The following is a 27,769-nucleotide window of genomic DNA, read 5'->3' as shown; positions in this document are numbered from 1 at the left end:
AAATAATTATTTTTTAGAATTCTGTTTTGTTGTTGTAATTCAAATAATTATATTACCGAGAAAAAAAAAATTATCAAGAAAAAAATTTTTGTTTTTTTAACATAATAATATTGATTTTATGTCCAATTTTATTTACAACTTTCAGGTAAGTGAAATAAATAACGGGATTTTATATATATATATATATATATATATATATATATATATATAATTGTAATTATTTGATCTTTTCAGCTTTAAAAAAGTGTTGAAATTTATATCGACCTACATTTATTTTGTTTAGTTATTATAACATGAATATAGGGGGTTAGAACACCTAAAAAAAATATTTCCTCTAATATATTTAACGAAACCTATTTTTATTATGGAAGTTTATTTAATAATGAATAAATATCGAAAATTTCAGGGAGATATGACTATTATTTGATTTTTGCTAGATTTTTAAAACATGGGTATGTCTACAGCTTCAAAAACGTCATCATAATGTAAACATTATTTTTGTCTCGCATTTTCATTATTTTCATTATTTTTGTATGCTGTAAAAAATTTTTTTAAATATTAGCAGTTTATTTGAAGCTTCTCCTTTTAAATTTAAAAAAAGTTAGGATGATAATACTAAATTAAATTACAGTTATATCGTGTTTCATATAGGGGGAGTTAAAACTGTGGCGTGCGTTGGAGGTACCTAATGTATATATATATTCGTCATGGGACGAAGATATCATATTCCAAAAATTACGTAAATTGATCAATGTAGTTTTTTTTTTTTTAACTAAGAAAATTTACAATTTTAGCGACTTTAATACTAAATGTATTCAGTACAAGGCTAATTTTAATCTAAATACTTCAAATTGAGTTGTCCCCCTTAGTTATTTCATTAAAATATTAAGATTTGCTTAGTCCAAAATTTGATTTTTTAAAATTTTGTGTGTGTATGTGTGTGTGTGGGTGTGTGTGTGTATGCAAAATTCAAAACTCTTAATATTCACTTTCAAGGCAAACCAATGGCTTTACTTAATTGTTATATCACAGTAATGAACATATCCAAAAATTATGAAAAACGATAAGGTAGAAAAAATTATTAAAGAAAACATTTTTTGACAAAAAATACCGAAAATAAAATGTTTGGCTAAAAAAACACCATTGCATCACATGCTCAAGGTCGGAGCAGAGAAACTCAGATCTTGGTCTTTAGTGGTCTTTGAGGTGTCTTTGAGATATATGGTAGTGTTGTCTGCATATATGTTGAGGAATGAACTCAGAATGTGATTTGGAAAATTATTGATGAAAATAAGGAAGAAAATTGGGCCCGGGATGGATCCTTGGAGCACACCAGCATTGATACTTTCAGCTCCAGACTTCTGCCCATTAACAATCACTTGTATGAACCTATTGAAGAGAAAAGATTTTATGGTTGAGAATACATTTCCAGACATTCCATAGCTGGAAATCTTGCCTTTGATATGTCGAGAGCTATTGCTTTCCAGAGAAAGCCTCCATCAATAGATTCACTGATCTTATGTGAAATTACAGTCAGCTGCGAGACAAAATCATATTGCTTATCACTGGATAGATTGTTTTTGCTAAGGTGGTTGACAGTTTCTCTATTATCATAGATTCAGGCAAATTACTCATAACACACAAAAGACTAATTGGTTTGTACTGAGATGCAGTATTTTTAAATACAGGGTGAAACAATAAGTGTCGCCCTAAAGAAAACAACACTACACTCTTATTTTAAAACTTTACTTGGAAAAATCCATTCCGGTAACTTGATTATATAGTAGAGCTGACATCTATACAATGTAGTTGTCTTCAGTCTTTAATCAACGCCTCGATACGGGTCCGGAACTGGGAGCATGCCTTTCCACAAGTGCTGGTGAGAACTCCGCAAATACTCGGCAGATGGCAGCAATCAGGTTGGCTTTGGTGATGTGGGAGGTCATGTTGGTGATATTCTCGTTCGGGGGGGGGCAGTGAGAGAAGTGTACAAAGTCGCAACACTCCTTCTGAAGTCAAGCCTGGGTTTCTTTGGACTTGTGGACCAACGACGAGTCTCGCTGCCACACCCAGGGTTTATCAGCAGCCATCTAATTACACCAGGGAATCACTACGCTTTTCAGCACATCCAGGTACATTTTGGTGCTGACTTTCAAGCCGACTTCAAAACTTGAAACCACACCAAAGATCATAACCGTGGCTGGAAACTTTGTTTTCATCATCTTGGGCACATCCCTGTTATTAGTGGCAATCCAGCGATGCATTTTTAGGGTGCTGGCAATGGTCCTGTTGTCATAACTTGGATTGGTAGAGAGCATTAGTTGCATCTCTGATCTTGTTCAGTGTCACTTTCAGACATGATAGAAGGCTTTTATCGCTCTTGGCATTTGTACACAACTGGTCAACTAGTAGATGGTCTGCAACAAAAAAAGGAAATGGCAATGGAAGCATGTTGTCTTTTCTAATGTGACAATTTTATCGTTTCACCCTGTACTGAACAACCTAAGGAGGTTTTCCAAAGTGTTGGGAAGCAATTCTCCCTTAGACATCGATTGAACAGCTTTGCAAGAATGGATGTTAGTTTTGGTTGCCGTTTTTTGAATACTATAACTAGAATATTTTCAGGACCAGTTGCTTTGTTAGCATCAAGATTCTTGGCAGTGTGGCAGCATCTTGAACAAATATGCGAATGTCACTCAGCTTATTTTCAGTCTTTTGAGGAAATTTGATCGCATAGGATTGAGTGTGATGCAAAGTTCTTGGCAAAGAGTTTAGCTTTGTCTGGTGCTGACGAAATCACTGAAGCCTGTTTATAATGATCAGGATAGAGGAGGTGAATCTGTTCAGAATCTTGTTCATTATTTGCTAAAACTTTTGGGAGCCAAACCTCTGTTCTTCTATTTTGGAATTGATGGACTGAGCATAAGTCCCTCTTGTGTTTTCTATCATCCTTTTGTAGTGATTGCTCGCAGTCCTGACAGTAATTTTAGTTTCAAAACTCATTTTATGTTTAAAGCAATTAAAATAGTGGCTTCTATGAGCAATGGTGGCAACACATTCAGGGGTGCACCATGCGTGGCTGTTTGATTTCTGTTGGAATTTCTTGGAGGGCATGTCGTTGTCTATACCGATGGTTAACCAATTAGTTAGGTTGAATGCTATAGTGGACACATTTTTTTTAAACATAGAGCGAAGAAGTAATTCTGATATGAAGATTCAGAAACTATCCTAGTCATTGTTATACTCTGTTTTTATTTTTATTGGGACAACCGATGATTAGAACCGAAGATGAGCATGGTTCAGGGCATGTACGAGGGGCATGCAATAAGTAATGCCCCTGACCCACTTCCCATAGCAGTAGAGCAACGAAACTTGGCAAAGTTATTAGTCTTTCTCTACATAGGAACCACCCAGAGTTATGCATTTCTCTCATGGTTTGATGCAGCTCTGGAGACCGTTTTTGTAGAACACCCCAGGTTGGTCCTCCAACCACAACGTGACTTCAGAAATCAAGGCTGCATCATCTGGGAAACGCTTTCCTTTCAAAAACAACTTCATGGCTGGGAAGAGGTGAAAGTCAGAAGATGCAAGGTCAGGAGAGTAGGGAGGATGGGGAAGGATTTCATAACTACACGCCCATGCTTCTGATCTTTTACAGGAGCCTATTATGCTTCACTTTTGAGGAAATTAAGGGAAGCTATCAAAATCAAGAGGCAGGGCAAGATCAGCAAAGGTAGCCTCCTCCTGCAGGACAACAGTCCGGTCCACAACTCTCTTGTCGCCAGATCAGAAGCACGGGCATGTGGTTATGAAATCCTCCCCCATCCTCCCGGTCCCTTTTGTTGCTCTACTGCTATGGGAAGTAGGTCAGGAGCATTACTTATTGCACGCCACTCGTACATTTAAACAGACAGGTGAGATTTATATTATAGCTGACAGAGTAGAAACCCAAAGTAATTTGTGCTTGTATTCTTAGTATTGCCTATACTGAGGATTGAATCTTTAACCTTCAACATATTGTCATTCGCAATTGATTAGTAGTTAGCACTTTTATTCATTGTGCACAGATCCTAGCAATAAATGTTGATTAAATAAAAGTTTCCGTTAAAAATTCTGTACAGATTCCTAAGTTTGACATGACGCACTTTATCAAGGTTGGACGTTACATTGGTCAAAACATTGTGAGAATAATACGCAAGATGAGAATCGTAGTCCAAATAATACAAATTATCAATCCATATCGAAAAAAAAATAATGAAAAATAAATAATAAATATATAAAATAATTAAAAACTAGCAGAACCTGTGAAAATTCCATGGTGATTATAAATTTTTGAAACACATTATAAATAAAATGAATAAAAAAATTAAATTTTTAACTGATAAAGAGCGACTATAAAGGGAGGTAATTCGTTTTACATTAATGTTTGCAATGATGATGATGGTTTTCTTTTTGTGACACTGGATGTACTGACAAGTAAATTAATATTTAGATTATCGATTTTTCTTTCTTTTTTCCTCCTCGTTTTAGGAAACCTGATCAGTTTCCACTCGTTGATCGCCTCAGCTCGCAATGCGATGAGCTGCATCACCAGCAATCTTGCCGAAAAGTTTCAGGAAAAAAGTTATTGGAATTCTCAGAGAAATTTTAGCATCAGTTCTTCCCTATGTCAAAGACTTAAATGCGGTTTGTCGTCTCATACGTCTGGACAAAAACATACAAATTATTTGAATTTTCGTACACAACAAGTAAGCATCCACATTTTCTGACTTACAAATTTAATCAAATGAGTTTGTTAACGCAGTTGATAAGGTACTTGACTGCTAATCACATGTGGATATGACTGATCATTTGGGTTTCGAATTTCAGCATGGATATATTTGGTACTTCTAGCCACACTGATGAGCCTTAAGCAATAAAAGAGCTTCTATAAATGTCTATGCTAAAGCTGCATTAACACATGTTCGCACTAAGGTTTTTTTATTATATTTTTGATAAGACAAAATACATGTTAAAATATTCCTTAATTTTGGAATATAGTTATGTTTGAAAGAAAATAGCACATAACACTTACTAAGAAATGATATCGTTAATCAATGATCCTATTTCTGTTTAGTTACATTCAAGATGGCTCTGTGGAACGTTTTCCTCATGTGATTGCTTTTATCTGGTGGGGATATCTTCCCTCAGATACCATTTCTTATTGTTATCAAATTTCTGGAAATTATTTTTTTCTTCTTGGAGCACCTCTTTTTTCTTTTCTTTATTCCATACATTCATGTGTGACTATCCCTAATATTTGTCTATCCCTGATGATTTGTGTGATGGCAGTATTGGCTATGTGCACAATGAAACACATGTATGATGCTTATGCAAAAAGAAAATATAGAAATTCATCTATATATAGAAAAAAAAGTTGAAAAAATAAAAATTATGATTGGTGACTGATTTTTTGTGGTTACTAGGATGTAATTTAAAAGGACATAACTCATTGTGGAGTTGAATATAAATTTAAATTATTCAGTTTCTTTTAAAGGAATCTTATGGAGTTTTAATCTTTTTTTTTTTTTTTTTACTGAATCTAATGATTTTAGCTTATTTATTGTATATTTTTAAAATCTACATCTTTTATACACACTAACACTCTGGACGTGCCTATATATCTAAACGGATCTATTACCAAAACATGAAATTCTCTTGAGGATCTTTCTACCCAGGAACCTTACCTTGGATATTATTATTAGCTAATTTTATTTTAGACAATTGTCATTTTTTGGGGGGAATGCCATTTCAAGGGTTCATATATATATATTTTATTTGTTTTTACATAAACAGTAATGTATTGCTATACAGTCATGAGCATGTTTCAGTCAACTAGTTTATAGTAACTAGAGAACTCTTCAGGCGGTCTAGCTTATATGAAAGCAAACTTTGCAATGAACTCTCAAGTCAACTTCTGATAAATAGAAACAGGGGATTGAATTAGTATGTGCGTAAAACGACTAAACAAAAGAGATGTGGGAGTAAAGTAGACAGGGTGGTGGTTTAAGAAGTTATGGTGGAAACATTGAAAGACAGAAACAGGTGTTATCTGCATGTGTGCGTGTTAACTTGGATGAATGAATTTAATGAGGTTATTAACAGTGCTCAATAAAAGAGGAGCAAGATATATCTTTATTGATAAAAACAAATTTGCATGGTCGTGAAACTGGACATGATAATGTTTTGGACAAATGGTCGGTTAAAACCAGATGTCCTTGTGAGGCGACTTATTAAATGGTTGCTTTCCACACAAGAAACCAGTCCTCAAAAACTTCTGGTTTTAACTGACCATTTTTCCGTAACATTAGCATAACCAGTGTTATGACTAAGTAAATTTGTGTGTGTAGAATTTTTTATTCTGCCCAAACAAGACATATTGCAACTGAAACATAAGAAACTACTGTGATAGTCAGATTTATAGGGAGACTAGTAATTGGTTGGCTGACCCAGATGTGACAGCAGTGTTCCATGCATGGGTGTTCCATGCATTGCTTTATAGCAATATATGATATGATATTCCGATGTGATAATATTGTTTGATACCGTATACTTTTTTATTTTTTTCCATTTCCGTTTACATCAGAAAGCAATTAACACACTGGAGAATCACATTGTCCAATTTACAAAACATTTGCAAGTTGTGGAAACTGAACGTCGCAGCTTGAAAAGCCAACTGGATAAATGCTTACAGGAGAAGAACCAGCTGTTACCTAACCATGGAATGGTGTTGCAACTTCAGGAGCAACTGAGTCAGATTCGTGAAAAGGTTAGTTGTTGTTCGCCAAGTGATGCAGTGTCTCCTGTATAAATCAGAAGTCAAAATTTTCTTTTTACATGGTGCCTTAAATAAATTTCCAGACTTTTTGAACAAGCATTTAAAATTGTCATAGACTCTTGAAAATTCAGTATGTTATTTCTATATATATTATGCAATTATTGACCAATTTTTATAATTTCAGGTTCAAATGAACAGCTACAGCAGGAATTGGAGTATACCCTACTAAAGCCTGATTGTCACAGCTAGTGAATCTCAAAAATTCAATCTGGACGTAAGAACGCTTTAGGAGAATGATATGCCATAAAATTCTGCATTATACTTGGAAAAAATACCACAGAAATGTATGAAATGCTTTAGACTGCTTTTGGAGCATGTTGCATGAATCACATGTCAGCTTTTGATTGGCATAAGAGATTCAAGGAAGGCAGGAAGTCTGTGAGTGATGTTGAGAGGTGTGGGAGCAGTAAGGAAGTCAGAACACCAGATTTGATTAGCCAAATAAAGAATTTCATGGATAAGGACCGTCATGTGTTTATAGAGATAACAAGTGCACAGTTTGATATCAGTGTGGGAACTGTACACACAATTATTTACAAGGAACTGAAGATGCGGAAGATTTTTGACTTTGACTTTCCATGTCTCACTGACTTTAGCAAATAGGGTACATACCTTTATAAATATTTGCTAATATTTTCTCCTCTGAAGAGATGGTAAACATCGAAACCCTATAGGTTAAGGAGATTAAATTTCTAAAGTATTCTTTGTCTTGCTTAGAATAATAAAAATCTTTGATATGAAACTCAAACATTTCACTTCAAAAAGGATTTTTGAAATTCATTGAATCACTACAATTAATATATATATATATATATATATATATATAGGGGGGGAGCCAAAGAGAATTAGAGAAATTCTTTAAAAGGAGGCTTATCGAGAATATGCAAAGCTCAACAATTGAGGTGGAGCTTATATAGAATAGAAAAAAAAAGGCAATATAAAATATGTACTTTTTATTGCATGTGGCAAAAGTGTAACATAATTCTATTAAAACTTTTATCTCTCTACCCTCTCTATATCTATCTCACTATCTTTCTCCCCTCCCCCACCTTTTTCTCAACCTCCTTTCTCTCTTCTGTCAAGCCTGTTCCTATCTCTGGACATACACATAGACAACTCTCCTTTATATAACAGATAAGGTTAGGATTATCTTGTGGTATTTTCAAAGTCAACCTCAAATAGAAATCTGTCTCGCACATCCATATTTGATTTGAACTAGCCTATTTTTAATTTTATTTTTTCTTCTACTATATTATTGGCATGAATATAATTTATTTTGCTCTGTCTTTATTTTTTTCTGAAAATATTTATTCCAGCTTAAAATATTGTTAGAATGGAGACATTAGGCCTTATTGATCCCCACAGAAACTTATATGTCCTTATTAAAAATATAAAGTTTCGACATTTCTCTCTACAATTAAACTATTTATTTCTTACAATTAATTGCTTATCATAATACTAGGAAAAATATTTTTCTATCAAACTTTTGTTTGCACATGTGTTTATATTACACTAGCAAGGTTACCTGACGTTGTTAGTAGAAAAAGCATAAATCTCCTTTATATAGATTCCTTGAAGAATGAGTCGATATTTTCTTTTCAAATTAGTACATAAAACAGCTGAAAAAACGTCCTCTCACCTTGCCTGACGAAACATGGCTCAGTTGACCCCCAAATATTGAATAATTTCTTTTTAATTTTAAATATTTTTGATCCAAAGCAATGCTGATCAAGAATATACCAACTTTGTGGGTGTTTGTTTTGTAGTTTTTTAATTTAGTTATACATACAGTGATGATCATATTTATTGGCACGGTAAAATAAAAGTTAAATTTTGTCTAATAAATTCTAAAAAAGGGATTAAATTAAAGAAAATAACAAAGTATATTATGTATTTTTAACTGGCCTTTCCGATGCAGCAATCGGATTTTAGAAAAAATAAATAACAAAGGAACAACAAACATAATTGCAAAAAACCCTTGTTCAAAATTATTGGCACGATTTATTTAATAATCAATTGTATAGCCTTTGGCCTTGATTACCTTCCTCAGTCGCTTTTCATAGTTTACAACCAAGTTGTTGCACTCTTCAGTAGTAATTTTAGCCCACTCTTCCTGACAATAATCCTCCAATTGAATAAGATTCTTAGGCTTCCTTTGCATTACCCTCAATTTTAATGTTCTCCATAAATTTTCAATTGGATTAAGGTCTGGGCTTTGTGATGGCCACTCCAAAACATTAATATGATTGTCCTCAAGCCATTTCTTAGTCAGTTTAGCCGAATGCTTTGGGTCATTATCTTGCATGAACCACCAACGACGACCAAGTGAGAGCTCTTTAGCAGAGTCTTTCAGGTTTTCATCCAATATTTTAACATAATCTTCCTTTTTTATGCTACCTGTGACCTTAACAAGTCGCCCTTGTCCAGAGGCAGCAAAGGATCCCCAAAACATCAAACTGCCTCCACCGTGCTTCACTGTGGGTATGGTGTTCTTAGGCAGGAAAGCTTCGCCAGATTTTCTGTAAATATAAGACACTTTATTATGGCCAAATAACTCTATTTTCGTTTCGTCAGTCCATAGAACACGTTTCCAGAATGCAACATCTTTATCAATATGACGTTTTGCAAAGGCTAGCCTTGCTTTCAGGTGCATAGGCTTCAATAAGGGAGTCTTTCTCGGACGACATGCTTTTAAACCAGCTCTCTTCAAAACTCTACCAACTGTATGTCGAGATACATTCACTCCAGAGGTGCTCTGTTCATCAACAATCTCCCCAACAGAGATCCTTGGGTTTTGTTTTACTTGTCGAACAATTTTCCGTTCATCTCTTGGGGAAAGAATCCTTTTTCTCCCTCTACCCTCTAAACTCATAACGTGGCCTTGCAATTTGAACTTGTTTATTATGGCTCTAACAGTGGATTTGGGAAGGTTTAGCTTCTTTGAAATCTTATCATAGCCCTCCCCATTGGTATGGCATGCTACAACAAGCTTCCTGACGTCTTCGCTGTGTTCCTTAGTTTTAACCATGACGATTGAAAATTATAATTTAGTCACTTATAATAGTTTAAATAAATCGCTATCTAAAAATTATCTGAAAAAAATTATTCACTGAATTAGCGTTAAACAAGCATAATATGGCTATAAAAAAGTTCAGAAAGCACGTAAACCGGAAATTGATTGATATTATACTGATACTAAAAGAAAAACAAAGCCGTGCCAATAATTTTGAACAAGGGTTTTTTGCAATTATGTTTGTTGTTCCTTTGTTATTTATTTTTTCTAAAATCCGATTGCTGCATCGGAAAGGCCAGTTAAAAATACATAATATACTTTGTTATTTTCTTTAATTTAATCCCTTTTTTAGAATTTATTAGACAAAATTTAACTTTTATTTTACCGTGCCAATAAATATGATCATCACTGTACATACATACATACATACATTTATACAACTGTTCTTTATATAATAGAAGATGCTACAGGCCTGTGTTAGATTTAAGTTTGCATGGAGTCTTTCTTTATTTATAACAAACTACAATCACCATATTTATTTTGTTTCTGTGTAGTGTGTAGAGATAACACCAAAAAAGGCTCATCAGCAGAAGTATATTGTTTAGGAAATTGACATGTTTAGTAAATGAAACTGGACGATGCATTTATGATAGATCAATTTATTTTTATTTCATTATTTTTTTAGGTAGATGGTGATTGGATTTTCAGAATTCAATTTGAAACATTATGGTATCTTTCAGTTGGTTTTGTTAAAAAAAAATGGAGAAAAAAATAGAATACAATGTTAATGTTTAATATATATTTAATATTTTATCTATATTTATTATTTAAGGTGTTTTTATTAATCTATATTTATTATGTAATACATATTTATATTGAATATAAATTTAATATTTATTCTATATTCCTTATTTAATCGGTCTTGGATATGACCTTGAACTATATCTGATGGCGAGGCCCCAGCTTGTGGGCTTTGGGGAGTGTGGAGCCACCCTCTAATTGTCATTGCTCCCAGGTCCACTCTGACCCAGAGTGGTAGTACCTGTTAGGGTCCCAACTATGGGTTAAATAGAAACCGACTTGAAAAAAACAAATATATTCTATTAAAGAATTTTTCTTCAGAGTCACTGGATTCGGCATTAAATAATCTGAAAAGGATTGATGTGCCGTAAAACAAAAACAACCAACCAACCTTATTTAATATATTTTTTCATTGAATCTATTTTTTATTATTTAATCTATATTCATTCTTGAATTTATATTCATTTTTTAATCTATATTTAATATTGAATCTATGTTTATTATTAAATTTATGTTTATTTTGTAATCTATATTTGATATTTTATGTATATTGAATATTTAATTCATATTATTATTTTTTATTTAATATTTAATTTATATTTAATATATATTTTATATTTAATTTATATTTAATATCTGATTCAAATTTAATATTTAATCTATATTTAACTGTTATCTGTAACATTTTACTTGGTATTGCAGGAAAATCATACACTTGACAAAAACAAAACGAAATAGACCATAAAAACGAACATTGTATATGCAGTGATACGTCAGTGTATTTAGCAACTGTTTGTTACGTCCGTACTTTATTTTTTTTTAATGAAACCGCTGCCACCAGAAACGACCATCTCGAGGCGGGTGCAAAAACGAGTCATATGTTTTGACAACCATGTCCTTCTCTATAGCTGTGAATGCCTCTATGATGACAACCTGCAGGGAGTCGACCATGTTGTAGACAGCTTGTTGGCCTTGACCTTGCTCATGCTCCAGAAGAAATAGCTAAGGGGGTTCGAGTCAGGTGAGAAGGGCAGCCACTAGTTCTGCAACCAGTGGTTAGAAATATGGTTGAGCAGCTATGCCTGGGTCGTCTGGGGCATGTGTGCAAGAGCAGAGTCTTACTGGAAGATGTAGGGACATGAAGCAGCGATCTGGCTCATATAGGGCTGCATCATGCTTATCAGCACCTCTTGTTATTTCTTTTTTATTTAGTTACTAGCAGGGAGACCCAACGTTGCCTTGGATTAAATGATGATCAACAAATGTTTCATAATCATATATTATTGTCATTGAAATCAGTGAAATCGATTGATTGTCTACTCTAATTGGGGATCCATCGTGGTGCACCAGGAGGAAGCTTCACATGCTTCCTCGTAGTGACTTAGTCCACAGTACATTTTAGTCTATATTGCACTGTAGAGAACCTACTGTTGATTTTATAAAATTATTTTTATATATAAAGGCTCAAATTAAAGTTTAAAATGCAAAAGTCAAGTATCACGGTCCAATTGTACTCTTAACAGAAATATTTATAATGCGCCTCTGTCATATCAAAGAACGTACTGTTAATTTTATATGCCTGGCTTTTCTGCTTGTGCGATGATGATGGCTTGAATTTAAGTTTAAAATGAAAAAGTCAAGTATACAGTTGTACTTTAAACAGAAATATTCATTTTCAAACCCGCCCCTGTCATATTAAAGAACTTATTGTTAATTTTATATGCCGGACCTTTTTGCTTGCATGATAATAAAACTTCTCAAATACACTTGTGATGTTAGGCTGTGTTAGGTGTTAACTTTGGTTAAAATCGTCTGTTCCTTCGTTCATCGGATTTTATCGATTATCAATACTTATCGAAGATGTGTACGAGCCTTTTTCAAGTCTCACACAAAACACACATTCATATTTCAAGCTGTCATATACATACGCGCACACAAACATACGCGCCCACGTCCACACATGTACACATATTCACGTTCGCGTACATACACTCACATTCACGTATATATACACACACGCTTACGTATACACATGTACTCACACACGCGAACACGAACACACACATGGACGACGTCACTTCCGCTTTCTAAGGAAATACACATGCGCAAAAGACACTCCAGAAGCGAGTATAAAACATGGAGACAAGCTGTTTCTAATCCTCTCTTTAGGACCAACTCTCAACGAGAGAGGTTGGGCTAACAAGCCGCCGCCGTTTCGGCGCACGCGCACCTCACGCCCACTTCCTACTATGTATGGGGCACGAGCTAATGACTGTATGTATACATTCTCCCTCTTTCTCTCTCCATCTACTACTGGTCACTAAGAACACCTTCGCGTAGCTGACTACTAACTGATGACAACAATATCCACTCTTTGTCTACACGCTGGACTACCATTCTCAATTTTCCTACAACATTTATTTCTCTTCCCACGCGCGAACAAACAATAGTGACCCGAACTTGAGATGAAAACACATTTCCTATTCTTGCTACAACACCAGTCCTGCAACGAACATTGGTTACATACACGCGGACATGTTATAACTAAAACGTTCATTTCTTTCAACAGCAAATAAACGACGTTTATCTTATCCATTAATTGAGTCTTTGTTTCCTTCAATTCCCATTCGTTTCATTATTCTTTTGTAACGGGATTGGGGTATTTATATATCCTAGTCCCCTACAGATGCACCGATACAAAACCTATCTGAGAACACTGCCAGATATATAAAGTACACTTGTGTGAAATTTCATAGAAATCGGCCCAGCCGTTTCGGAGTGCATAGGGAACTCACACACACACACACACACAGAGTTCCTTTTAATATAATAATAATAATAATAATAATAATAATAATAGAGATAGAGATAGATGTTTTGTCAAGTGTTGAAATTAGCTGCAACATCTTGTATAGCACACAAAAAAACTTTATATGTGTGAGCATTTTGTTCCATTAAACTAAAAGTGATACATAAATACTCGTTTAGATGAACAGCTTTGCTTGTAATTAAACGCGAACACACTTTCTGTGTTGCCACCGAACTAGAATTACAGAATTTGATATTTTGTTTAAACGTTAAGCAAATTTAATCGAAAATGACTTTAAACGTTTTTCGTTACACGTTTACATTAAAATCTAAATTTTCTTACCCTCATCTGCCGATTGAATTTTCGTTATATTCCTCTCAGGTTTTGCCATTTTATTTTTCGTTTAGTTGCATAAGACATCAATCCGGTTGTGTCATTTTTGAGCCGAGGATCGATAATTTGTATTATTTGATTTATTTGGACTAGTATACGGCACAATCGCGTTGACACACTGGTTCCTATTAGATCACCGAAGTTAAGCAACGTTGAGCATGGTCAGTACTAAAATGAGTGATTATTTCGGAATTCCACGTGTTGTACGTGCTCTCCGCTTATCTCGGCATTGTTTCCAATCATCCTGGATCTCTTGTTGCCACTGGACTCAAGCAGTGCCGACTCAGGAGAGGTGTGGTTGGCGATTGTGCAATTCTTGCCTCACAATTACATGCTCAGCAGGGGGTGTCCATTGTCTTTCCAGGCTGAATGGAGGCTTCCGGATTAGTGCTCTCATCAGTGTTGTTATTTTTATTTATTTTCTGCAATGTTTTATTGGTCCCCCGATTTATCGGAGAGGGACTAATGTTTTTAGTGCCGTCCTTGCATGCGTCCATTCGTTAGTCTGGACGATTGCCAGATAACTGTCCATTAGTTTTTCCTGAAATTTTGCTGCAAATTGTATTTCATTAAATAGATGTGCACAGTAAAAAAAAAATTTTGTTTTGCGAAAATTCCCGTTGTCGTTAGATTTGTCTGAAATGTGAAGGCAACGTTGGCCCTTCACACTTCTCACATTCATCATTTCTTCACTATTTTTTGTGGCGTCATCCAACATACAGCAACAGAGGGGGGGGCACGCATGCGCGGCTTGTTTTAACTGATGTAACCTCTGACCTTTTATAGGTTTATCATTTTTTATTTGGAAATCTTTATGTCGAACTTGGGGATCAGTTGGGTTTCAAGGACCCCACAAATTTAGCAAAACAAAACGGACGCTGTTGGGTTAGGGTTTCCACAGACGTGACATCCATAAAAATACAAATCAAAAAACCCAGAGTTGTTTTGTTTTTCTGTCATCGTATGTATAAATCTCAAATGTCTGTTTAAATGTATGTATGTATGTATGTATGTTTGCCTGAAACTTTCGACTGGGGCGACAGATTTTCACGAGATTGGTATCATTTTGAAGCTCGACCCTTCGGACAACAAATATCGAAAAATTGGCTAAAAACATTCATTCCTTCATCCTCAACTGAGCATTTTTCTACAGTAAGGGTTCGCTTTTTTTGCTGATATTTTCGAAAGTCATCCCCTCTTTTCGATTGACTAACCTTAATTTAAACCTTCACCACTTCTGATTTGGCGATGGACACAACGGTTAAGATGTCACTTTTTGTTGTTGTTTGTTTTCACGTTCTTTTCCTAAATCGCGGTATAGGTTCAAGCCTGCCTGCCTACTACATTTTTCTTTTCTTTTTTTTTTTTTTTTTTACTCAACACACACCTCCAAATACCCGGGCAACGCCGGGCACCCAGGCTAGTGTAAAATAATGATTCTTAAAAAAAAAAAAAAAAACTGTTTATATTTATTATGATTATTATAATAATTTTGATTTAAATAAAGATATAAATCGAATAATCGTAGAAAATGAACTCATTTGAAAATTTTAGAACGATAAGGACACAATCTTTGCATTTGTTTATTAAAAAATTTTGTAAAGAAACACGCACACACACACACACACACACACACACACACCCTACATTTTAAAAATTAAATATTTAATATATCTCCTCTTGTTTTTGTTTTTTTGTTTTTTTTTTAATATAGGCGTTTCTAACTTTGTATCAGCTTACTGTTTTCACATAGACATGTTACTTCTTTGGGTTTGAAACGATTCTCATTGGTTGGAAACTATATTGAGTTCATATGTTTCTGTGAAAATCGACTTGATGAAGAGAACGAATCTCAACATAGCAGAGAAAGAAAAAGAGTAAGCAGTTAGTCATTTGCTGTTTAGCATTTGTCAGAATCACTTGTGAGTCTTATTACACCATAATCAAATGAATACTAGAACTAATACTAATATGTTTGTTTATTAAAAAAAATATCTGCACTTGTTTGGTCTTTAAACCGTTAAACTTTAAACTTCATATTAACAATGCTTTTAACACAGCAGATTTTTATCATTTAACAATACACGTCAGACCAGCGCCAGCGTCCTTCTGCTAAATTGGACATTACTTTCACCAAAACATCTGAAAGAGATGTGCCAGGCATTACTATCGGCAGCATTTTTTTTTTTTTTTTTTTTTACACAGGCATCACCACATTATCAAGGCCCAGAGGCCACTCAAGGATAAGGGTTAAAGAGTGTACAGTAGAATTGGAAAATATAGTAATCATTAGTAATGAAAATTCGGCAAATTTGTTAACTCATATGGAACGGCTTATCAAGAACTTATTTACGTTAGACCTGAAGACAACCATATTGTACTCAGCCGGAAAGCAGGAAAACGGAAGACAATTCCACAGGCGTGCAGTTCTAAGAAAGAAGCTTTGTTCATGGAATCTACGTTTAGGTTTAGGCACAGATAAAGAGTGGGGGGAATTATTGATAGTGTTTTCAGCTAGATGAGTGTTTTTTGTGAAAGTTTGGCGAGGGGGGGACCATAGACTGAAGCTCAGTCGAACACTTTCTATGAAAATAACGATAAAGCAGAGACAAACTCGCAACATCTCTTCTGTGAGATAGGGGTTGCAGGGAAGAGAAAAGGACATCTCCTACGAGGCTACGAAGTCTATTTTGAACTCTATCAAGGCAGGACAAGTTCTTTCTAGCAACTCCTGCCCAGAATGTGGCAACAGTATTCCATATAAAAGAAAAAACAAACAAATTATATTCTTTGATGAAGATTCTATTATGGATCGAAATATCGAATTTGATTTTAATAAAATATATTTGTTTATTTAAAAAAAGAAAGAAAATATCTGCACTTGTTTGGTCTTTAAACGGTTAAATTTTGAATACTGGAACTTTCCTTTCTTCGTGGCCAGATCATTTTCTTCTAGCAGAACCTATAGAAATTTCATGGAATGAGAAATATATTTAATCCACAAATATGTTTTGATGAAGCTGATATTTTTCTGGATAGCACAACGAATTAGTTTTTTGTACAGAAAACTAATAACAAACAGCAAATATGAGTTTATTAACATACCTATGGCAATAGTATCCATTATATTTTAAATATAGATTTGACCCAAATGAGATAGATCAATAAGTATTAATAAATAACCAGAAAGTAATATTGTGCTACATAGTTCAATGCAAATAATAAAATCACATTGTAAAAGACAATCTTTAATTTACTCCTTCAGTCCAGCACCTCTTGATAGTGTTCTTATTTTTTGCCCTGTTTCTTTCGAATGTTCCCTTTTTCGGTAACATTTCACTAACTTCTTTCTATGGTGACGAATTGCGGCATATCCAAATTATTACTATAAGTTTGTTTCTCACACCATTATAACGATATTGAAAAACGAGGCTATCATTGGATAGCGGTGTATCAAAACTGGTATAATGTAATATAAAGGGGTTTTGAAACGGTACCAAATGGTTACATATAGTATACGGGGATCACAGAAGAGAGACTTGATGTTACGTGACTGGAGATGCATAGAAGGGAAGACCAAGTTATCATATAGGACCAATATGCGCGTGTATGTTAGATGAAGGTGATTTGTTTCATTACATTTTATACTTAAGAGTGGGTGTTTATGATGGGGAGCACATATATTAGGAGAGGACAATGTTCTTTATGTTGGTGATGACAAGACAAAATTATGTACCTGGATTTAAAAGACAAACACAAAGACCAGGTTTAAAAGACAAGCAAACATACATTTATTATTCACAGCCGGAATAATTTTTCAGAACCACAAATGCCACGTTACTATATCATGAAGATTCCCCTTAACACCACTTCCAGCATCTCAAAGCGATCCTCTCTCTTCGATTCTCCGATTTCAACTCCCCCAAAAACTTAATTATTACATTAGCCTGCGTGCCCAACATTGCGCGGATGTTTGGATGTGTGTGTTGAAAAAAAAAAAAGAAATTTTAGTAGGCAGGTTCGAACCCGTACTGCAAAGGAGGAAAAAAAACATAAAAACAAAAAAAGTGACGTGTTTGCTGTTGCATCTATCACCAAACTGGAAGTGACATAGGTTTAAATTAAGGCTAGTCAATTGAAAAGAGGGGATGACTTTCGAAAATATCGGTGAGAAAAGCGACCCCTCCCTGTAGAAATGTGCTCAGTTGAGGGTGAAGAAATCATTGTTTTTAGTCAATTTTTCGATATTTGTTGTCCGAAGGGTCGAGCTTCAAAGTGATACCAATCTCGTGAAAATCCGCCGCCTCTGTCGAAATTTTTAGGCAAACATACATACATACATACATACATACATACATTTAAACAGACGGGTGAGATTTATATTATAGACTAGCGGGAGTACCCGGCGTTGCCCAGTGTGGTGAGGTGTGTGTGTGTGGTAAATCAAAACAAAATGGAAAAAAAATAAATAAGTGAACATAATAACCCTGTTTAAATATTATTAAAAAAAAAAAACAGCAAACGTGATGCAAAATAAAGAATAAGTGAACGATGTAAAAACTTTTTTTAAAAAAATCAGAAAAACAAAAACAAAAAAAAACAGCGAACATGATGGAAAAATAAAAAAATTTTTAAAAAACGAATGAAAAAATGGCATATATGACCCGGTTTCAATATTAAAACTTTAAAAATCGAAAAAAAATATATATCTGACATCTGAGAGGTGCCTGGCGTTGCCCGGGTGTTTGGAGGTGTGTGTTGAGGAAAAAAAAAAAAAAAAAAAAAAAAAACTAATAGGCAAGCAGGCTCGAACCCATGACACGAAGGTGGAAAAGAAAGTGAAAGAAAATCTGACATTTTACCACTACTCCATGACGCGACCGGAAGTTCGGAACATTAAAATTAGGCAAAGTCAATCCAACCAATACGATGACTTGCAAAAAGAGCTCACAAAAAAGCGACCCCTCTTTGTAGAAAACTGCCCAGTTGAGGGTGAAGGAATTAATGTTTTTGTAACCAATTTTTCAATATTTGTCGTCCGAGAGATCGAGCTTCAAAATGATACCAATCTCATGAAAATCCATCGCCTCTGTTGAAAGTTTTCGGCAGACATACAAACATACATACATACATTTAAACAGACAGGTGAGGTCTATATTATAGATTTGCCTATGTCAATCTATAAAGAGAGTATAAGGAGATGAAGTCATTCAGGTAAAAAGAGATAATATTAAGACTAAAATCTTCTCATGATGTTTCTTTTGTATTATTTTGCCTAAAACAATTTATAAAGAGAATAATGGGATTAAACATACAAGTAAATACATTGTACCCATACAAATAAAAATGCACAAATTATTCATAAGAAGATAAAGAGTCTCATCTCATCTCCGTCGTTTTTCAGGACGTTTCACCACCGAATCTACACGACTTCTCCAGTTCTCTCGATCTCACATGACAGTTTGCATGTCCCAAACACATTTTAATCCCGTGTCTTGTAGCAGGTTGTCAATGTAGGTCATTCTTCTTCTACCATGGTTTGGGTGTCCATCTGTTAGTATCCAGAGAACTAGCTTGCTGACTTCCTCTTTGCTGTGTCTCATGCAGTGAGCAGCTACTCACATCCTTCTCTGCTATACTTTCAGTGATACTGGTGGTAGGTCACCTTGGAGCATGGTCAAAGAGCACTGAAAAAGATTTTGAAGTAAGAAAAGCACTGGTATGGAGTGCATGTCACAAGTTGCAGAAGATATGGTCATCCACTTTCTTAGAAAAGTTGAAAGTAAGACTCTTTGTTGCCACAGTAGAAACAGTCCTTCTCTATGGTACTGAGGCAGGGACTCTTACAAATTTTTTTTTTTTTTTTTTACACGGTGGTTACCACTTATCAAGGCCCGGAAGCCACTCAGGGATAAGGGTTATTGCAAGTACAGTACGTTAGTGTGGAGATTTGATGAAGTGTTTACTTAAGGGGGCGGTTCATTAGGAATTTGTTAACGTTGGACTTGAAGACATCCAAGTTGTAGTCAGGTGGGAAGCAGGCAGATAGAACAGAGTTCCACAGGCGTGCAGTTCTAAGAAAGAAGCTTTGTTCATGGAATCCACGTTTTGATTTAGGCACAGATAAAGAGTGGGGGAAATTTTTCACAGTGGATTCAGCTAGACAGGTGTTTTTTGTGAAAGATTGGTGAGGGGGGACCAGAGATTGGAGTTCAGACGAGCACCTGCCATGGGAATAACGATAAAACAAGGATAGGCTCGCAACGTCTCTTCTGTCGGAGAGAGGTTGCAGGGTAGAGAAAAGGTCATCCCCCACTAAGCTACGAAGTCTATTTTGTACTCTGTCAAGGCAGGATAGGCTGTTTTTAGCAGCTCCTTCCCAGATATGGCAGCAGTATTCCATCCTTGGACGTACTTGGATTTTATATAGATAGAGAATTGCATCAGTAGTGAAATATCTTCTGGAGCGGTAGAAGGATCCCACCATCTTTCCAGCGACCTTGGCAACAGACTTGATGTACGTGTTCCATTTCAGATCAGGAGTAAAGGACAAACCCAGAAGCTTGTCAAAACACGGGGCTTCTCCTAGACGAGAGCCATCCATTTCAATTGATGCCAGCTGGGGATCAGAGCGTTGATGATGTAAAGATGGGAGCTTGGTTTTAGATGCATTAAAGGTAACCAGCCACGACTTCCCCCACTGAACCACGCGCTCGAGATCTGCTGAAGAAGAGACTGGATGGCTGTTACACACGGATGCTCAGGATGGCCCTCAATACATCATGGAGGAGCCATGCAACAAACCAACAGCTTTATGATAAAAAATAAAAAAAAAGAAAAAAAAAAGAAAAAAAGAGCTAAAGAGTCTGTGTTAAATACAAAATAAAATCTCAGCTAGACGACATGTCCAAAGAAATGTCCTGTCTGGAAAACGTCTAGACCACAATTGAGAAAGAATCCTGGTTTTAATTTTTGGCTACTTGTTGGTATAAGAGCTGCTCCAAAATCTCATGTTTGGGAACTACACTTTTTTAACCAAGGGATTCTATTCCCAAAAAGAATAATTCTAGCCTAAAAAAATATTTTTTCTCAAAGGGAGATAATTTTGATTCCTACAATTAGCAGATATCACCTACTTGTGCCAGAGCATGTGTAGTTTTTATTACATACTAGTTGGAATATCTGTCTCAGATCAGGTTCATAGCAATGAAGTATCTTTGAGCTCTGTAATAAGGTTGAACTGCAGATATTTAATATATACAAATAATTGATGACAGTTCGAAGTTGAGTAAACTTTATTTGATCATTCGCTCAATAAAGAAAAATAAAAAAGCATAAACGTTATTTTTTATTTAATCTTTATCACTTTATTTATATATTATTATTATTATTATTGGCTCACATGGAGCTTTCACACAAGTCAACAAACTATCTGATTGGAAACCTGCGGTGTTCTCTGGAAGCTGAGTGAGAACAAGTCACCCCACCTCCTTCGATAGCATTTGCAAATAAATTTACATCATCGCAACAGCCGCTTACCATTGATTTCTCGCTGGTAGTGGGCATTGGTTTATACTGGAATTTGAGTGGCACTCAGCCTCCCCAAGGTCCCAGTTCTCTTTGCGCTTGTCCAGCCAAGGTCTGGTTGGCGCTCACTCCTCGGTCTTTCAGTCCTTATTGACCCTTCTCGGCCCTTTGGTATCACTTTTTTATTGGGGGAACGGTGATGAAATAATGGAGGGGATGCATGATGGGGAGGGGGCGGTGTAGAACTTGTAGATATGCAGTTTCGGTGTTCTTCATTCCCTGTAACGCTTCTTCGTTATATTGTCTTCTTGTATTATTCTCTGCATTCAAGGGTTTTCCTTAATATTTCAGCCGTTTTCATTATCGTTAGTCGTACTTTTGCAGTTATTCCTCTGATTCCAATTTCTGACATTCTTTTTTTGAAGTTTTTCGGAATTGTTCCTAGTGCTCCTACTATTATCGGTACTATTTTGATTTTCTTCATCATCCAAATCCCTTTTAACTCTCTGGCTAGCTCTGTGTATTTGCTTCGTTTCTCCTTTTCTTTCATACTCACCCTGTGGTCAGCTGGGACTGCAAAGTCTACGATTTGACAAGATTTTTCTTTCTTGTTGATTATTACGACATCTGGTCTTCTTGCTTGGATGGGTTTGTCCGTCTGTATGTCCATGTCCCATAGGATTTTGTGGTTCTCGTTTTCCAGTGCTGTTGCGGGTTTATGCTTGTACCATTTGTCTGGGAATTCAGTCATTTGCACAATTCCCAGTGTACCACCCTCCCCACTTGGTCATGCCTGTTTTTGTATTCCTTTTCGGCCAGTTTGCTGCATTCACTTACTATATGGTGTATCGTTTCGTCTCTTTGTCCACAGAGTCTGCATTTGCTGTTTTCTTGTGTTTTATAGATCCTTGCTTTGATATGGTTGGTTCTTATCGAGTTATCTTGTGCTGCAGTTATTAGAGATTCAGTTTCTCGGTTTATATGTCCTTTTCGCATCCATGTCCAGGTGTTTTTGTTATTCTCATCTTTTGTCATTCTTATGAATCTTCCGTGGAGTTGTTTCTCTTTCCATTTCTCTTTTCTCGTTTTGTCGTTTGTCTTTCTGTTTTGTTGTTTTTTTCCGTGCCTCTCGCTGCCATAATTATCCTTTCAGTGTTTTGCATTATGTATTTTTCTAGTTCTTTTTTCATTTCCTTCACACAGTCTTCTATACAGATCAGTCCTCTCCCGCCGTCTTTCCTTTTCACATAGAGTCTGTCAATATCGTCCTTTGGGTGTAGTGCATTATGCATAGTCATGAGTTTCCTGGTTTTCTGGTCGAGTTGTCTCAGTTCTTCTTTTGTCCACCCTATAAATGGTCCAGAGTATTTTACTAGTGATACTGCCCATGTATTTATACTTTTTATTAGGTTTCTGCTATATAATTTCGTTTCCAGGAGTTTTATTATTCTCCTGAGGTATTCCTTTCCAATTTTCTCTTTCATTTCTGTTGCTCTGATAGTGTCCGCTTCCAGAATTCCTTTATTGATTCAATATATATATATATATATATATATATATATATATATATATATATATATTTCCCTACGCAATAACTCTGTCAATTTTAAGTCCACAGACTCGAAATTTGATATACAGGGTACTGAGATTTGGAATCCATTTTCGGCCAGAAATTTGGCTGGTAAGGGGTCAAAGTTCAATGACTTGACCTTTGAGAATTCTACCAAACTCCTCCGCCAATTTTGGGTCTAAACAATTGAAATTTTAGATACAGATTTCTTGGACATGGATCTAACTTAATAATTTTCTTGGTGAAATGGTTGGTTGGTTGGTTTTGTTTTATGGCATATCAAGCCTTTTCAGGTTATTTTGAAAAAAAAAATTTTTAATATAATATATTTGCTTTTTTTTTTTTTCAAATCAGTTTCTATTTAACCCATAGTTGGGACCCTAAGAGGTACTACCACTCCGGATCAGGGTGGAGCAATGGCAATTAAGAGGTGTCTCTACACTCCCCAAAAGCCCGCAAGCTGGGGCCTCACCATCGGATATAGTTTAAGGTCATATCCAGGACCTGTTTATTAAATGGGATAACTTATGTAACGGTTAATTATCTATATCACTGACACATGCACACATATCCACACACATATATTATTATTTTGTTGGTCAGCAAACTTATTATTTGTTTGTTTATTTATTTTCCCCCTTTTTTCCTCTCATTTCCATCACATTAGTAATTGTGTATTTTGTATGCCATTATTTGATATATTTTTTTCTAAATCGCTCTGTGCATTTTTTTTTTATTTATCTTTTTTATTTGGTTTTTCCTTTCATTTATCAATTTATTGTATTGTATTCTATGTATTTGAATGTTATTATTATTCATTTATTCATACGATCAACTTTATTTGTATTTGTTTTGTATCTATTTAAGTTTCTTAAGTATTTCTTTATTCATTTTGTCTATTTGCATATTTATTTCACTTTTTTTTGTTTATTTATTACTCATATGTATGTTTTTTTTGTATTTTTCCTTATTTATTTAATCCCTTGTTCAAATTATATGTGGTGTTTGTTTGGTTGTGCTAATGGCGACTGACATTCAGCTTCTGTTTGTTGGTCCCCCAATTTATTGGAGAGGGACCTATGTTTTCAGTGACGTCTGTGCGTCCATCCATTAGTCCGGACGATTGCCAGATAACCATCCATTAGTTTTTCCTGAAATTTTGCCACAAATTGTATTTCATTAAATAGATGTGTGCAGTAAAAAAAAAGAATCAGCAATTAGTTAATATTAATACATTTTTTTTTTAATCCCAGACACTGCTGTATAAGGACAGCTATATTTTTTTATCTAATAAATCTCACCTGTCTTTAAATGTATGTATGCCTAAAACTTTCGACAGATGACAGATTTTCACGAGATCTGTATAGTTTTGAAGCTCGACCCTTTGGATAACAAAAAAAAAAAAAAAAAAAAATGCCTAAAAACATTAATTCCTTCACCCTCAACTGGGCATTTTTCTACAGGGGCGGGGGATTTTTTTTTTTTTTTTTTTTTTTTTGCTGATATTTCGAAAGTCGTCCCCTCTTTTCGATTGACTAGCCTTAATTTAAACCTTCATCACTTCCAGTTTTGCGATGGACGCAACAGCAAAAATGTATTTTTTTTTTTTCCACGATATGGTTCGAGCCTGCCTTCCTACTACCACTTTATTTTTTCAAATTTTTTGCTCAATACCTCCAAACACCCAGGCAATGCCGGGTACCCTCGCTAGTCTATAAATATAAAAGCGAAAATGTGCATGTATGTGCACTTTTTCTGGAAAAGTCTTTTCAGAGGAGCACTCACTCATTCTTAAAACTATATGCTGTCTAGATAATATGTATTACTTAACGGGAGTCACGCACGTATTTAATTTGACAGACTTTTAAGGAATAAAATAAAACAATCAAATGAAATCTTTTCAGTTTTTTTCGTAAGTGTTTTTTTTTTTTTTAATATTTAAAAAAACAATAAAAGTCATTTTTCTATCTACACAGAATTATTTTTCCAGCTAGAAACTTAATGAAATTACCAAATGATATTTAGTGAACGTTTGTTTTTTTTATGGATAGCATCTAGGGGTAAATAACTCTAAAAAAAAAAAGTTTAAAAAAAGGTCGCTCTGTTGGAAATATTAATTCCAAAATAAATTCAATTAAATATATTATCAATATAATTGTTGTTTAAAATTTATTAAATAACAATTTTAAATCAAATACTTAAAATAATTCTCTCACTAAAAACATTAACTAAGATACCGCTATTTAGTAAGGACAATTTTTCTTAATGTCATATGCAAATAAGGTGATCTCTTAATTGTATATTTTTGCAAGTATAATACTATATATGGAAATAAATGAAAGATTAAAATAAGACACGTTTTGTGTATATTAATCAAATTGTGAACAAACAAAAAAACAGACAGGAATACGAATTTATATATATATATATATATATAGAGAGAGAGAGAGAGAGAGAATAAATGACAAAAGACTATATTCCAAAATTCATGGTGACCATCTTATAATTTATTCCTTTAATTCAGTTGACTTTTACAATTCTTGACAGTATCTGTATGTATGTATATATATATATATATATATATATATATATATATATATAATTTCAGAATGTTAGAGATAATATAATAATTTCCACATTCAAACAACGTCGCAGCTCATAAGAGCCATGACAGCCAACAAACTGGAAGTCCAAAACTAGAGTTTCGCCTTCATTTGGGCTCATCAGTTGAACACATTTGAACTCTGGATTTGAAACCCGAGTCTTTTGCATGCGATGTTATCCAACATGCAGCCAACAAACTGGAAGTCCAAGACCCGACTGTTGACTGTCATGGCTCTTGTGAGCTGCACCATTATTTGACTGAGGAATTAATTATATCATCTCTCACATTCTGAAAATTTTATTACCAATTGCTTGCTAGGTTAGCATGTTGGATGGCATCATCCTAGCGAGTGTGAAATTCCTACTTGTGAGACATCGGCTTAGGTTTTGTTAGTCAGATGGCCATATCCCTTATTTGAAGTGAAGTAGGTCTATTCCGTAATCAGATTTCGCCGTGGTTTGCTTGATCTATGTTAGTTAATAGACTTTCTTGTGTGCGGTGCGAGTGCTCAAGTGGCAGAGTATTCGCCTCGCATGCAAGAGTCTGGTTTTGAATTCCAAGTTCAGATGTGTTAAACTGATGAGCTCAAATGACGGCATAACTTGAATCTTGGACTTCCGGTTTGTTGGCTGTCATGGCTCGTGAGCTGTGACGTTGCTTGACTGTAGAAATAATATATATATATATATATATATATATATATATATATATATATATATATATATATATATATATATATATGTATATATATATATATAGGTTGAATAAAAATATGTTGAGAAACACTATAATAAGAGTTAAAAACATATTTATTATTCGGAAAGGAAACACAAATAGAGGTGAGAGTCTTTTAGTCTGCAGAGTTTTGAAGAAATACTTTCCTTCTCGTCAGAGGGGAGGAGTTAGCAAAATGCATAAAGAAATTTTGCTTGTAAAGTATTTAAAGAAACTATATATATATTATAATATATAGAGAAACACACACACACAAACACTTTTATACTACTGGAACCAGACTGTCATTTCATGCTCATCTCAAAAAAAGGTTCAGTTTTATTTATTATACAAGTATAGAATTGTTTCGGGCCATACTGATAGATTTTATTTTATATTTAGTTTATTGCCTATATGCGTTTTTATTATTTTCAGTAGGGCACTCCTCAGTGCTAAGAATATGTATAAAAACCAAACTGCGAATTTTCATGACCTAGAGATACTTCTCCTCTTGGACAGTCTAATACATTTACAAATTTGGAGATTTTTAAAAAAATTTTTGCAGTCTAGCATTCTATACTATGCGCCACCTATATAACTCAGAAGCATCAGTACAAATAGTTCATAAGTTTTACAGTACAATTATTTCAGTAAATGCACTAACCCTAGATGATCATATTTCCATATATATGAAAAATATTTGTATCAACTGGCACACAATTGTTGATACTTTAATATCATTGCACATTGGTAGTACTATTGTTGTTGCTACCTTCTTCAACCAAGCACACATATACGAAATCACAGAACATCACTGTGTGTATATTGAATGCATATATTAAAATACTTAACCCCATGAAAAGTTCAGTTTCCTTTTTTATTACAGACATATTAAAGTTCGATATCAGCTCGATTCATATATTTGATATTATGCTAAAAAAACTCTAGTGGTTTCTATTACCAGAAATTTATATTCATGTATGCAGTACAGTTAGTCATTTTATGGGGAGAGAAGTTTGATTTATTATTTTTCCCATTCATTTAAATGTCAGTGTACTAAAAAGGTTGTTTTATATTATAGGATGAAATTTATGCTGTTTTTCTTCTTCTTTTTTTTTAACTCTTCAGCAACAGAAACAGGTGCCCATAGAGAAGTTCGAAAAGCTGGTGCAGGAGCTGAAGAACGCGGTGATACGTGAGAAACAGGCAGACAAACTCCTAAGTGAACAAGCCGGACATTTAAGCAAATTGACTTCACAACTGGAGATCCATGTCGCAGGTGGCACAAAGAACGAACACACACTCGCGGTAACCAAAAAGGTGAATTAATAGGTTTTATAATTCGAGCTGAATTTTTAGTATATCTGATTGAACTTTTATTTATTTATTTATTACCAGAGTATCAGAACTTATCAAAGCCTGAAGGCCACTCGAGGGTAAGGGGTAATGAGTGTAAAGTG

At 34.6% G+C, this 27,769-nt stretch overlaps 1 protein-coding gene across 2 annotated transcripts in view; it reads left to right on the top strand.

Annotated features, from left to right (window-relative positions):
• Nucleotides 1-27,769, top strand: part of LOC145249736 (coiled-coil domain-containing protein 171-like) — a 282,316-nt gene that overhangs the window by 164,212 nt on the left and 90,335 nt on the right. For both annotated transcript variants that reach the window (XM_080111637.1, XM_080111638.1), the window contains 3 exons: nucleotides 4,531-4,748; nucleotides 6,626-6,808; nucleotides 27,438-27,629. In XM_080111637.1, the coding sequence (XP_079967763.1) occupies nucleotides 4,531-4,748; nucleotides 6,626-6,808; nucleotides 27,438-27,629 (593 nt within the window). The remainder of the gene's footprint in view (nucleotides 1-4,530; nucleotides 4,749-6,625; nucleotides 6,809-27,437; nucleotides 27,630-27,769) is intronic.

Source organism: Euprymna scolopes, chromosome 28 (genome assembly GCF_053919585.1).
Source record: "Euprymna scolopes isolate OS-2025 chromosome 28, ASM5391958v1, whole genome shotgun sequence".
Classification (NCBI taxonomy): domain Eukaryota; kingdom Metazoa; phylum Mollusca; class Cephalopoda; order Sepiida; family Sepiolidae; genus Euprymna; species Euprymna scolopes.
Note: the sequence above shows the minus strand (reverse complement) of the source record. Positions and strands in the feature narration are given on the sequence as shown.